The 14,905-nt window shown below is 41.3% G+C and overlaps 1 protein-coding gene across 1 annotated transcript in view; it reads right to left on the minus strand.

Annotated features, from left to right (window-relative positions):
• Positions 1-11,219, minus strand: part of LOC109913957 (CD99 antigen-like protein 2) — a gene marked incomplete at its 5' end in the record, with an annotated part of 18,555 nt that extends 7,336 nt beyond the window's left edge. The window contains 7 exons of the mRNA XM_048592345.1: positions 1,079-1,102; positions 2,327-2,383; positions 4,133-4,183; positions 5,501-5,539; positions 7,918-7,971; positions 9,498-9,524; positions 11,163-11,219. Of these exons, the coding sequence (XP_048448302.1) occupies positions 1,079-1,102; positions 2,327-2,383; positions 4,133-4,183; positions 5,501-5,539; positions 7,918-7,971; positions 9,498-9,524; positions 11,163-11,219 (309 nt within the window). The remainder of the gene's footprint in view (positions 1-1,078; positions 1,103-2,326; positions 2,384-4,132; positions 4,184-5,500; positions 5,540-7,917; positions 7,972-9,497; positions 9,525-11,162) is intronic.
• Between the last annotated feature and the right edge of the window lie 3,686 nt (positions 11,220-14,905).

The raw sequence follows: 14,905 nt of genomic DNA on the forward strand, positions 1-14,905 counted from the left end.
ATCCGCCTCCCCCTCTCTCCCTATTTATTTCAGAATCCCCTTTCCCTTCCCCATTTCTGAAGAAGGGTCTAGGCCTGAAACGTCAGCCTTCCTGCTCCTCTGATGCTGCTTGGCCTGCTGTGTTCATCCAGCTCTACACCTTGTTATGACAATTGCCAGCTCAGCTATAATCCATCGGCTTGAAGCAGTCTCAAGGGGCCAAATGACCTACACCTATTCCTATTTCTTATGGTTTTCCTTCAGACAACCTTGTGCAAACTCAAGTTTGCACCAATCATAAGTACGCTGTCTGTTTTAGTCCTTCTGACTTTTTGAATCAGTCAGTCAGCTCCTCGGAGAAACAGGCATCACAGTCAAGCTGCTGCTTAACAGGCAGTGGTCCTTGCGGCTCTGCCTCTGCGTTTCTGATTTTAAGACTGCAGCCAGACATGAATCAGTTTGCACAAGGCCTGGCGGGACAGACATTGTGGATGTGTTACAACGGCAAGCAGAGAGGCAAGTCAAGTTATTAGCACGTCATTAGCGCTGGGGTTACCTTTCAATCTCAATAATCAACTGAAGCCACAGGCTGCTGGTCACAATGGGAACATTATGAAGATCAGGGATGGCAGAGGTAAGCAACTGACTCGTGCGCTCTTGGAGAGCACAGCTCCCTCCATGAGGGGGTGGGGGGAAGAAGAGATGGGATGGAATTACTAGTCCATTCTTGTTGCTTCTACTGGACATTTCAGGCTCAGACAGCTGCCCAAATAAGATGGAAGCATGATTAAATCACTTTGGGATGTCCCACAGATGTGAAAATTGCTCAAAGTTTGACATTGCCTGTGCAAATCAGGTCTTATGACCTGCACTGGACACTATGATTTCTTCCCATTATCTACTTTGTCAATCACTGTTGACTAACCATGGGGTTTGAGATCCTCCACTTGCAAATGCCTTGGTAAGCTGAGAAAAATTGGGTGCTTCTAGCAAATAAGATCCTGAAACCTGAAGAGGGCTTGAGTTGTCTGAATTGCAACCTCATTGGATTGTCTTTAAAATGGGTTATTTTAATTCAAAATTAACATAATAGCCATACCTTGATCACTTCCTTGGCTATCACCTGAAAAAGATTAAAGAAGTTAGATTGCTCAAACAAATGTGTAAAGATGGTCATATTTTACAGCTCTATTCAAAACAAAAGAATAATTGAGGGGAAGTGGCCAAAGACATGCAAGTTAGGTGGATGGGCCATTGCTAAATTGCCCAGTGTTTAGGAATGTGCAGGCTAGGTGCGTTAGCCATGGGAAATAGGTCTGGGTGAGATGCTCTTCAGGAGGGTCAGTGTCACCTGATGGGCTGAATGGCCTGTTTGCACACTGTAGGGATTCTATGCCACCAAACAGAAAAGTTAAATACAGAGAGTGAGGATAGTGAGCAGAGATCCAAAACGTACAGTTAACCAAGTAGTTTATTTAGAAAACAAGACTTGAATAGGCAACAAGGCAGAGGATATTTCAGAGGACTTTTAAACAAAGGAACAATTTTGATGTTATAGCAAAGGGAACAAAAAAGTCAATTTACAGCAAGAGGAACCTTAAATAGTCTGCCTTAGTCTCTCTGAACCCGACATCCCAGTTGCAGTTTGCAAACTCCTTGCTGCCTCCTCACTTGCTGGCCCAGCCGTGCAAGAGTTGGTTTCCTTAAATGAAAGCACTAAGTTTTTTTTTATAAATTTGATGCTCCCGTTGAGAGAACGCATCTTGAATCCATGCAGCTTCCATCCCCGTTCATAGGTCAATGATCACTACACACTGCTATCTCAGATAGAAGCAGCTATGCAACACAAAATACACGTGTCCAGCAAGCAACAAAAAGTAATACTTTTATAATAATGCTATATCAATATTTCCACCTTCAGTGAACATTTTCAGGAATTCATCAACATTGTGCAACATAGAATGAAGGGTGGGCCTGTACTATGCAACTAAAGCCAGATATTAGAAATGGCTAACATTTCGGTGGAGAGATTAAACAGCAGTGATAAACTTATGCCTTTGTTACATATATCACTTGACTGGTGTCATATCGGAAGATAATTTGGTCCTGGCTTCAAAGTCTGCAGCCAATTGCTTCATTCAAATAATTAAAGTAGATTGTGCAGACACAATGGACCAAATGGCCTTCTTCTGTCCCATAAAAATTCTGATCCTGTAAATAGTCGAGGACTCAGCACAGATTCCTTACAAATCCTTAACTAGTTACACACTTTGACAGTCTGAAAGGTGACCCATTTATTCAAGTGTTTGCACACTGTAGAAGAACCCAATAAAGACGCGAGTATTACCTTTGTCAGGGCTGATGCCTGCAGCATCCACGAGGTCTAGGTCCCCAAACTGACGATCTGCCAAATTAAAAGCAAACACTGAGTGAGTATCATGTTCCTAGAGACCGAGGAAGCACTTGCTCCAAAACATTAAAGCCAGTACCATTCACATCGTTTTCTGGCACAGATTGGTCACGATTCCAAGATACATATCCAGCTGTCAACTCAGCCATTGGGCGGCAGCAGTGCTGCAATGGACCTCCAGTTACATCAGAATGGGAGGGGCTTAAAAAAGCACCAAGCAGCATTATGATCCCAGCTGATGGTAATAATCCAATTCCAGTGTGAAACCTGGCTTGACAAACCATAAGTTTTATCATTTTAAAATCTGTTCACATGGCAGTCAGTTACTGAATATCTTCACATGGGGCTGCAATGCTTTTTCAATAAAGAAAAAGTATGACAGAAAATTCCTTAAATGCTATAATGACCTTGCCAGGACTGCTCTCGTTAGAAATGAGTGATGGCGTTTTACCCTGTGGGTCACCACATCTCAGGTGAAGGGGAGGTTGAGATGGTGAGCCCTTCATGGCAACCTCGTCCCATGCAGAGATTGAACCCATGCTGTTAGCATCCCTTTGCATTGCAAACTAGCCATGCAGCCAACTGAGCTAACAGACCATGCTATAAAACACAACATATGTCAACTCACAAAGATCTTTATACAAAAAGCACATAGCTTCAACAGCTTTTCCCAGCAACATTCACTGCAGTTACTCAACCCAAGCAAAGTATCAAAGCTGTCTTTACTTTGAAAGGTTCATTACTCAATTCTTTCCAGGTATTTTGATTTAGAGTAGAGTTCAAATGGAAGCCACCTTCACTACAGCAAGAACTTCACCCCGTTGTGTTTGAGCTAAGAATCTTTAGAATAGTGGCAAATGCTTGTGAAATGCAGATAAGGGCTGCAGAACTGTCAAGTTGCCAGTCTTTAAAAAATGAAAAACTGCCTTTGTCTGAGATTTTTTTGTTTTTAAAATAACTGCTACCAATTTCAATAACTATTTGTTGACGTAATCCCAAGTGATGCCATTATAATATTATTAGCACTAGGATACTTTCCAGGATCTTTTTATCATTGTAGATGAGCTGAAAGTTTACTGATCAACAGCTCAGAGTTTAAAGGATTAGCTGTCTTTGATGTGGAGCTAAAAGAAGGAACTAAGTACTCGAGAGAATTTAACTGCATCGAAATTGCTTTCATGACTGATTTTTTTTTAATATATATGAGGTACATACACTTGTACACATTCATGTCTGTAATAAATACAGAGAACTTAATTTCTTCTCAACGAAGCTCCCGAGATCTGTACATTCTAGGTAAGTTGGCATTAAGTGCATAAGGGCGGTGATGGATGGGGTGATCTTGGGTTGGCACAGATATTATAAAGAGTCCTAGGGATAAGTAGGGGAGTCACTAGGTATTGGCACTAGCTCTGGTTCAGCATACCCACCTCAGGAGTGAAACCCAGGCCAATTATATCCTTGTGGTTAGGTGCCCAATACTTCACATTTAAAAGCTGTTGTGAAATTCCATGTGGTACTACATTATATTATATTATATTATATTATAAAAAGTAACATATAAATTTATGTTAAAACAAGATTCTTAAGGGACTTGACAGGGCATATTTTATCTTTACATTGAGGCATCAGTGCTGATTTCACTCCAATTAAGCAGTTTAAAACATTCCAGAACTTTGAAGACAGTGCAACTTTTCTTCAAAAGCAAAAAGTTATGGTGGATCAAAAATCTTGTTTCGTTACCTGGGTCACCGTTAGCTGGCTGCTTCGGAAGCTTTGTTGGAGTATATTTGTCTGTCACAAGAGTAAAAATACTGTTTGAGGTTTGAAGTCCATCACTGTTCGAGAGCAGATTATAAATGTGCCAAGGTATTCTCTAAAACAGTGCATTTTGCTAAGGTCAATAGCTTCATGTATATTCTTGAGCACAGAATAGAAGGGGGCTGAACCCTTAATAACCAAGAAGAAATATACACGCTCACATCCTCTAAATATTTAATCATAGAATCCCTAGTATGGAAACGGGCCCTTCGGCCCAACAGGTCCACACCAAACCTCAGAACATCCTACCCAGACTCGTCCCCCTATAACCCACCTAACCTAGGGCAATTTAGCATGGCCAATTCACCTAACCTGCATATCTTTGGACTGTGGGAGGAAACTGGAGCACCCAGAGGAAACCCACACAGACACGGGGAGAATGTACAAACTCCACACAGACAGACAGTTGCCCAAGGCTGGAATCAAACCCTGGTCCCTGGTGCTGTGAAGCAGCAGTGCTAACCACTGAGCCACCGTGCCACCCTTTCATGATAAAGCTGGGGTTGAATGAATTGCTCACTGACATACAAACAAGCAGAAATTCAAGGTAACAGTTCCCCCAGAACCTTGTGAGCAAAGTGGCCACAACTGAGCCACAAACTTTGGAATACTGTTCAGTGTTGGACTGACAACAAAACAGAGGCAGATAACAGGGATACCATTGTTGAGTACATACATGGTGGGAATTAAAAGCAGCAATAAAATTGGAACCAAAAAATACAAAAAGATCTGCAAATGCTAGATACCTGAAACAAAAACAAATTTGCTGGAAAATCTCAGCAGGTCTGGCAGCATTTGTGGGAGAGAAAGAGTTAACATTTTGGGTCCAGTGACCCTCCTTCAGAATGAAATCTGACTAGGCCAGTTGAATGGGCAATGAAGCCAACTATATGAAAACTTGACAAATTAAAGGTAGAAAGTTTAGTGACTGCTGAAATACATAAGCTTGTACCAACAATATTTATTTGAAGGGGTCCTAAACAATGAGAAAAGGTTTTGTCTGTTCCATTAACCGTATGAAACTCAAAAAAAGAGAATTACAGGAGAGACTGAATTCTACTATAAACAGGCTCACATTCATTACATACCATACAACACTAGGCTACCAAATGCTTTGAATCTTCCCACAGATACAGAAGATTTAGATTCAGTATAATTCATCCTGCCCAATTGAAGCAATTCACATTTTAGATTTTCAATTTAATGTCTGCCCATGGTTAAATCAGCATTACTGAAAGGGTAAATTACATTTCATTATCATACCAATGAATTTAAAACATTTGTACTTACCTTCACCATCAAGGGCATCATTTAAATCAAGTTCATCAGCTGGGGCAAAAAAGGGACAAGTGAAGTTAGCAGATTCAGATAGTATTCAAAGGAATCCACATAAGGGATTGGACTATCACAAATAAACATCAAGTTGTGCAATCAAGTTATTAGTTGAGACAAGTTTCTTCAGAGTTATATTGTTTTAGATATATGTGAGATTAGCGAATGAAATAAAGAACCATTTTAGAACTGAGATTTGAAACAAGCAACATTGAAATTGCTGAAGAAACAACAGGTCTGGCAACATCTATGGACAGAAAGTAGCGTTAACAAGTCCAACTTCATCAGGTGTACCATTTAGAAAAGGAACAAATCTGAAAGGTGTTATTACAATGACAAAGCTATCGCCTTCTCAAATGCAGAACAAAAAGTTTTCACAACTACCATGCTGGGTGCTGTAATCCATTTAGAAAAAAATTTCAAGAACAGTAGAAATAACAGGTGTAGGCTGGTCAACCCTGCCTCATTATTTTATAATGGCATGGTTGGTCTAACCCAGACTTCAACTGCTCTTTTGTTCCAACTCCTCATAGCCCTCAACTCCTGGATATCGCCTGCCTACGGAGAAGGAATTCCTTTGCATCTCAGTTTTAAATGAGTGACCCCTTATCAGTACAAGGTAGCAGTGGAGCTTAGATAGACCTTCGGTTTAGGGTAAAAGTTCGGCAACATCGTGGGCCGAAGGGCCTGTACTGTGCTGTACTGTTCTATGTTCTATTATTCTGTAACTACATCCTCTAGCTTGAGATTCCCCTACTAGTGGGGAATGGGGATGGCTGAGGAATGAATAGTAACAAGGATAACCTACATCTTAGAAAAGTGGAATAGGATTGTTTTTCTTGAAAACATCCACTCTAGAGAACAGATGAGGCCTTGTCTGAAGGTAGACGACACCTTCCAAATTACACTGTCAAGACTGCGTAGTGCACTTGTTACAAGTGAAGCTCGGACCCATGACTTCGACACAAAGGACAGTGCTACTAAAAGACAGTGGGTTACACTCCCCTGGACAAATCAGAGTCAAGTTGCAGGCAGCAATGGCTCGATCACACCTGTGTGAGCAATTGTGATCTCCTTGCCCAAGGAAGGATGCACTTGCCACAAACAGGAGTGCAGAGGAGTTTCACCAGATTCTTGGCATGGTCAGACTGTCCTGTGAGGAGAGAGATTGAGGAAACAGGGGCCTTTATTTTCGAAGTGTTTAGAAAAATGACAGGTGGTATTCATTAAAAACAAACTTACAATATTCTTTGTATCTACACTGAAGAATATTTGCCTTGGATGGGTTGGGGTTACTGTGGAAAACAGGAAACAGAGTCTCAGAATAAAAGGGGAACGAGATACACAACTGAGAAGGAATTCCTTCACTCAGAGGGTAGCAGATTTTTGGAATCCTGTATTCCGGAGGGTTGTGCCCCCACAACCATCGTGTTCAAAGATTAAGCAGATTGTAGAAATTCCTGTCTCTACATTCCTGGAATTCCCTCCTTAACAGCATTGAGAGTCAACCCATAGCAGGTGGTCTGCAGCAGTTCACCACCTCTTTCTCAAGGGCAACTAGGGACAGGCAAGAAATGCTGACCAGCCAACGACACCCACATCCCACAAACAAATTTTAAAAAAGCCCACAAACAGAAATTCCTGTTTTCTGGGCTGTTGATATGGGAATGGGTGGGGTTGGAAATTTGTCAGGAAAACCGGATTCCTTCCTGTTTTTGCCGGTGAACTGTGCCGTGAGATCGTAAACATCTATACAAGAACTACCAGAACACGTTAGACTTGATGCAACATCTTATGCAGTAGTTGGTTCCAAACAGCATCACAGGCATTCAAGGCTATACTGGATTGTCAATCATGATTGTGCACTTAGGTCCACAAATGGGGCTAACTACATTTAATCAACAACTCCTCTACAATTTGGAAAAAAGAACTTAATGCAAGTCAAGGCTCAGCACTGGCACGTTTGCCTCTGGAGCAGAAGCTTGTGCCCTAAAGACCTTCAGAATTCAGCACGTGGTTTTGGTTGGTATCTCAGAACAGAGAATGTTGCACTGTAGGCAATGCTGAATTTACATGGACAGAGGTTGCACAGCAGTACTTGAAGAATAGAGGACTCTGCACCCCTCCCACCCCTAGCCCATACTTACTCCCTAACCAAAATTACTGTTCCAATTGCCCCACTGCTGCTTAAGGAGGCAATGCACAAACTTGCTGCTTTGTTTCCCACATTGCAATAATAAACATGGCTTGAAATTATTTCACTGGAGGTAGAAAGGACCTCAGGTCTCCTGTCAGGAAGTTCTTAAGAAATTGTAAGGAGAAAGGAAAATGGATGGATCATGAAATCCCTCAAAAGGAGTCATGCATGAACTTACGATTGTTATTGCGATCCTTTGGGGGTGCAGGAACCTTGGGATCAAAATCTAAATCTACAAAGTAAACAAAATGGTCAGATGATCGGAATAAAGATAGTAATAATTAAGTAGGAGCAAGATTTAACCTTAAGTTTTCACATTCCAAACCTTGCCCTATGCAGGGTTAGTCGATTCTGGTTGCAATTAGATCTCTTGTCCTTAGCCTGCCAGGATAAGCAAAGGACATCTACTTCTGAAATAACCCTTACTGGGACTGTCAAGTTGAATTTGGTCAAGTTCGGCAATGTGCTAGTCAGAGCTGCCGTCAAGGAGAAATTGCATTTTTGATAATATATTGTTCAGTGGTGTTGCCAAGTTATATTGATTACCATCATTAAATACCTTCAGAAGGCAAAGGATTGAGAAAGATATCAAGTTGTAGCTTAGAGATCAGCCATGATCTTACTAAAATTGAGGAGTTAGCTTGAGGAGTGGCATGGTCTGGCCTGTTCTTATTCAGACTGCCTATGCCCTTATGGGCAGAGATCTAGTTTACAGCTAATACAGATTAATAACTAGGAAGAGTGTGCTTAAAATAAATTCAACTGATGTTGCGGTCGTGGTCTGGCTAAACACAAACTCACCAGAATACTATACAATACAATTTGGATTTTCAGAAAGCCTTGGGGTGGCATGGTGGCTCAGAGATTAGCACAGCTGTTTCAGTGCCAGGGACCCAGGTTCAACTCCACCCTCAGGCAACTGTATGGAGTTGGCACATTCTCAGTGTCTGCATGGGTTTCCTCCCACAGTCCAAAGAGGCGCAAGGTAGGTGGATCGGCCATGCTAAAATGCCGACAGTGTTCAGAGATGTGTAGATTAGGTGGGTTACGGGGGTTGAGTCTGGGTGGGATGCTCAGAGGGTCGGTGTGGACTTGTTGGGCCAAAGGGCCTGTTTCCACGCTGTGAGGATTCTATGAAAAAAAGTAGTGACAGTTCAAGATATTTTTTAAAATAAGCAATGTAGGTTATGGATCACCACATGAAGTGGAAAACCCACCAGAAATCTACATCCGGAGGTGTAAATTTTTTTTTAAACATGGAAAAAATTGGTAATTGGACCTCTTTTGTGGGGACAGAAACCAGTTGTTAGTTGGTACAACTTGTGAATACACTAGAAAATAAAGGCAGCGCAGAGTGAAAGAAGATGCAGATAATTATCTGAAAGATTTTTGCCATCATGTGGGAAAAAAAGTTTTAAATATGAAAGTGTTGGGTAAGGGATAAAAACAGCATTTGAATGAAGTTAATGCAATAATTATTTTAATTAATAGAATTAATGCTAGCATCAACATGCTCACATTAAGCAGCAAGTACCACATTATTCAAAACTAATTCATCATTCAGGTCATGTGTATACAAGTAGTTCTAAGTCAAGTACTTAGAATGATACTCCTAAAATGTTCAGTTCTGTTCTTGAATCGGGTCAAAGAAAACTGCCAAGTAAACACAAAACAATAGCCTACAAATACAGGGTCAAGTGAAAGGAAACATTTCTAATGAAACCATTCCCACGTAAAAGGCATTTATAAACAACTTACCAATATCAGGGAAATCGGGATCAACGGCTGCAAGAGAATAATATGCATTTAGAACAGCAACTTTTACCGCGTGAAATACTCTCAAGGACATCTGCAGAAAATATTGTCAAATACATCAGCTACTGAGAGTGGGTTTCGAAAGTTTTTCCCACTGCAGATTACTGATGCGGAAAGGAACAGCAGAGAGACTTAGGGTAAAGTAACATTTCACATTCAGTAATGCTGCAAAAGTATTTCTAAAAATAAAGATGCACGTAGCAACCTAGAACCGATTCAGTACATCGTTCTAACTTTAGGATAACAACAATGATTAAATTTCAAGACAAAAAACCCCAACAATGCAGCATCTTCAATTTCTTGGCACACTGTTTAACATGGTGCTGTCACTAAGAGGTTCTCAATTTTGTCTCATTAATCCAATGTCAACCACAGCAAACACAAAGTCACAAATGATCCTCGTGTGCCTGGAGTTATTGCAGAGAAAAATGTTATATCAGCACTTTGGGAGAAAGAGATGATGTTGTAATGTGATCTAGCAAACTAGCAATCCTGAGGTCCAGGCTCATACCTTGGAGAAAACTGAAAAGAACTGCAGATGCTCTAAATCAAACAAATTGCTGGAAAAGCTCAGCATGTCTGGCAGCATCTGTGGAGAGAAATCAGAGTTAACATTTCAGGTTGAGTGACCCTTCCTCATAACCAGTTGGTTCCTCAAATGGAGAATGGACCCCAAAACCAGTCTCACTAACCTGGAGGCAAAAATATTACTGGCTGTACCAAAATGGCACTCAGTAGCCATTGGAAGCCTACTGGGACTATTGTACAAAATTAGTGTCAGTGCCATCATAGGCATTCTCCTAACTCAATAGCTAGAGGATCTCAAGTATTTAGCAAATTTCAAAAAGGGAAAACCCAAGACAAAGTGGATTTAAACTTCAGGTGCAGACTTTAAAAAGGTAGAAGAGTCTGAAACAAAATGGAGCACAAGGGCATTTTTGTTTGCTTAAAAACAAAAAAAACTAGCATTTACAGCAAAAGATAAGTTAATGTAGCAGCATCAGAGGAGCAGGAAGGCTGACGTTTCGGGCCTAGACCCTTCTCCAGAAACGCTTGGCCTGTTGTGTTCATCCAGCTCTGCACCTTGTTATCCGAGAAGTTAATGTAGGTTCCTTTAAGGCTCAATCCATTCAAAGAAATAAAATAAAATCTTGCCATACACTATTGCACTCAAGGATCTCTTTAATAGACTCTCAAAATGGCTATTCTAATATCTTATCCACGTTTGTTAAGCAGGGACAGGGACGGGGGTTGGTGGTAATCCATTAGGCAGAGATTTCCAGCAAGCTTCTTCTGTTTTGATTGTCTTGTCATTGCAGACTAACACATGTACTTTGACTACATGTATCAGACGATCCCAATTACCACACATTTGAGGGTCACACCCTATTTCTGGTGGATCTTAGCTTTGACGTATGGGTAAATTTCTTCCTAACATATGATTAATTGATTCAGAGATAGTAGGAACTGCCGATGCTGGAGAATCCGAGATAACAAGGTGTAGAGCTGAATGAACACAGCAGGCCAAGCAGCATCAGAGGAGCAGGAAGGCTGACGTTTCAGGTCTGGATCCTCCTTCAGAAAAAAAAAGTTATTCATTATACATACCTGGGGCTTTAGTGGGATCATCTTTGAAAGCATCAGCAAGGTCAAAACCATCCTGCCCTGAAAGATAAAAACACACGTTGAAATTACAATTGTTAGTTAAATGAGCAACCATCACCCATGACCAAGGCAGGAATTGCTAGAAGATCCTGACATTGACTTTTACGTCAGAACTGGATTCCAAAAAGGCCAGAATTCAGAAGCCACCATTGTTGACTTAGTCTGTGCTTGTGACAGTGCAATGTATCCTAGGGAGGAGGGGGTACAACCAAAACAGATTCACTGTATGGAGGATTTCTGAAATGACAGCCTTGCCTTGCAAAGGGACATTGAGCACAATAGGCTAAATATGTTCAAGCTTAGAACAATGAGAACTAATCTCATTCATTTTGATGGTATTAGAAGGAACTTTCAAAAGTTGATTGGGGGAGGCCGTTTGCAAGGTGTGGGACATCAGGCAAGTGGAAGGCTTTCAAAAGCAAGGTAACAGGAGTTCAGAGCCAGCATGTTCCTGTTAGTGTGAACGGCAAGGTCAGCAGAAGTAGGGAACACTGGATGACTAGAAATAGAGAGGCTCTGGTCAAGAAAAAAAGGAGGCATGCGACAGGTATAGACAGCTGAGATCTCAAATCCCTTGAGTATAGGGGGTGTAGGACTACACAATAGGAAAATCAGGAGGGCAAAAGCAAAATAAAAGGGAACACGAGACAGCTTTGGCAGATAGGGTAAAGGAAAATCCAAAGAGATTCTACAATTATATTAAAAGGGCAAAAAACTTCGGGGGAGAACAGGTTCCCTTAGCAATCAATGAGGCCATCTATTTGTGCAATCACAGGAGATGGACGAGATCCTAAACTTCAGTTCACATCAGTATTTACTGTGGAGAAAGACATGGAAGCTTCGAGATAAACAGTGATGTCTTGAAAAGAGTCCACATTATGGAAGAGGTGGTGCTGGAGGTCTTAAAACACATAGGCAGACAAACCCCCAGGACATTGTGGGAAGCTAGGGAAGAAATTGCAGGGCCCCAGAGATATTTATATTGTTGGCAGCCATGGGTGAGGTGCTGGAAGACTGGAGGGTGGTTAAATGTGCCATTATTCAAGAAAGGCAGCAAGGAAAAGCCAAGGAATTACAGACTGGTGAGCCTGACATCAGTGCTCGGTAAGTTGTTAGAGGGGATTCTGAGAGATAGGATTTACATACATTTGGAGAAGCAAGGACTTTTAGTAATAGTCAGCTTTCAGAGTGGAAAATGGTCTCTCAAACTGGATTCAGTTTTTCTGAAGAGATGGTGACCAAGAAGATAGCTGAAGTCAGAATGGTAGACATGATCTGCATGGATTTTAGCAAGGCTTCTGACAAGGTTCTGCATGGTAGACTGGTTAGTAAGGTTAGATCACATAGGATCGAGGGAGAGCTAGCCAACTGGATACAAAATTGGCTTGATAGGAGACAGGGTGGTGGTAGAGGACTGTTGTTCAGACTGAAGGCCCGTGACCAGCAGTGTGCCACAAGGATTGGCGCCGAGTCCACTGTTGTTCATCATTTATAGAAACAATTTGGATAAGGATAAGAGGCATGGTTACTAAGTTTGCGGGTATAGTGGACAGTGAAGGTTGTTATACAAGCATAGAATAGGATCTTGATCAACAGGGCCAGTGGGCTGAGGAATGGCAGATGGAGTTAATTTTGATAAATGCGAGGGGTTGCATTTTAGCAAGGCAAATCAGGGCAGGACTTATACAGCTAACGGTAGGTCCCTGGGAAGTGTTGTTGAACAGAGACTTAAGGATGCAGATACATAGTTCCATGAAAGTTGTGCCACAGGTAGACAGGGTGGTGAAGGCAACATTTGGCACACTTCCTTCAGTCACAGCATTGAGTACAGATGTTGAGAAGTCATGTTACTGCTGTACAAGACATTGGTAAGGCCACATTTGGCATAATGTTTACAATTCTGATTGCCCTGCTATAGGAAGAACATTAAGCCGAAAAAGGGTGCAAAAATACTTGCATGCATGTTACCAAGACTGGAAGGTTTGCATTATAAAGGAGAGGCTGGATATGCTAGGACCTTTCTCTCCCTAGAACGTAGGAGGCTGAGGGGTGACAGAGATTTATAAATTCACGAGGGGCATGCATTGGGTGAATAGCCAAGGTCTTTTGCCTAAGGTAGGGGAGTCCAAAACTAAAGGGGATAGGTTTAAAGTGAGAGGAGAAAGATTTTTAAAAAAAAAGGAACCCGAGGGGAAACTTGTCCACGGAGAGTAGTGCATAAAATGGTATGAGCTGCCAGAAGTGGTAGCTGAGGTATAAATTACAATATTGGATAGTTATATGGATCGGAAAGGTTTAGAGGGAAATGGGCCAAGTGGGCCCAGTGGGCCCAGTTCAGTTCAGGAAACCTGGTTGGCACGTACAAGTTGGGCTGAAGGGCCTGTTTCTGTGCTGAGAAAATCCGACTCAACAAAACAAAATTCTGGTACGGTTTGATAGCATAGATGCCTTGGAGGTTGGTTTTCCAGAGTCTACAAATTGGGGACATTGTCTCAGCATGCCTAGTTGCCTTCTGGAATGGAGACAAGGAGAAATTTCTTCACTCATTGGGGTGAAAATCCTAGAGAATTCTCTATCTAGAGAGAACAGAGCTCATGTGGATAATGCTTTGAACACTAAGAATCAAAATATCAGAAGATCAATCAGGAAAGTGGAATTTAAGTCAATGATTAGCCATGAAGTCATGGCAAAGCAGCCAGATGGCCTACTCCCTACATTTTTTTTTTCAAATTTGAAAATTATTCTAAGATAGATGTTTGGTTTACACATGGTGTGGGAACGTTTACACTATTAAGACAATGATATGACCATATATGGGGGCAGATCTTTACAGAAGCAGATTTGTAAGCTTTCCCCGAATTACAGCATTGACTAGATTTCAAATGTGTCATTGCATTGCAAAGCCCTGATAGATGCTGCATTAAATTACATTAATTCAATTTCATACTTTTTCTATTTGTTTCTTTATTATTGCAGATTTACAACTATTTTGACAACTTCGACATACACCACAGCTACACTGTTGCCTCCAACGGTTACTGCACATAATGCAATTCACAATTAGGTATGAGGTAAATATACAGACAAATACAAGTCTTCAAAATAAAATCAAAAAAAGTGTTCAGCATTAATTTATCCACTTGACAGCATTCACTACATTTGCATCCATTACATCTTTCCCCCATTTAGTAGTTCTGTAACTTCTGCAGCCTTACATGATAAACCTCACATTCGTTAAGTAAAAACCAAAAGAACTGTGGATGCTGTAAATCAACTGCTGGAAAAGCTCAACAGGTCTGGCAGTATCTGAAGAGAAAGCAGAATTAACGTTTCAGGTCTAGTGACCTTTCCTCAGGGAACCTTCTGAAGAAAGGTCACTCGATGCAAAACGTTAACTAATTTCTCTCCACGGATGCTGCAAGATCTGCTGAGCTTTTCCAGCAGCTTCTGTTTTTGTTTCTCACATACATTACCTCCAATTTACAGTTTCAGTAGGTCAACGTTACTTTGTTCAAAATGTTGTTCTCGTCAATACTTTGCAACCTCACTTTCATCACTCCTGTTCTCACCACCACCCCCTTGCCACCCTGACCCCATCACCAAGCCTTGCTTCTCAAGCACCCATCCTGTGTCTTCTGGATTTTTTAACTCTCCCTAGGCTCAGTCTCATGTCCTGTTTGTCCACC

The sequence above is a fragment of the Rhincodon typus genome, unplaced genomic scaffold (genome assembly GCF_021869965.1).
Source record: "Rhincodon typus isolate 14 unplaced genomic scaffold, sRhiTyp1.1 hic_rhity00001042, whole genome shotgun sequence".
NCBI lineage: Eukaryota > Metazoa > Chordata > Chondrichthyes > Orectolobiformes > Rhincodontidae > Rhincodon > Rhincodon typus.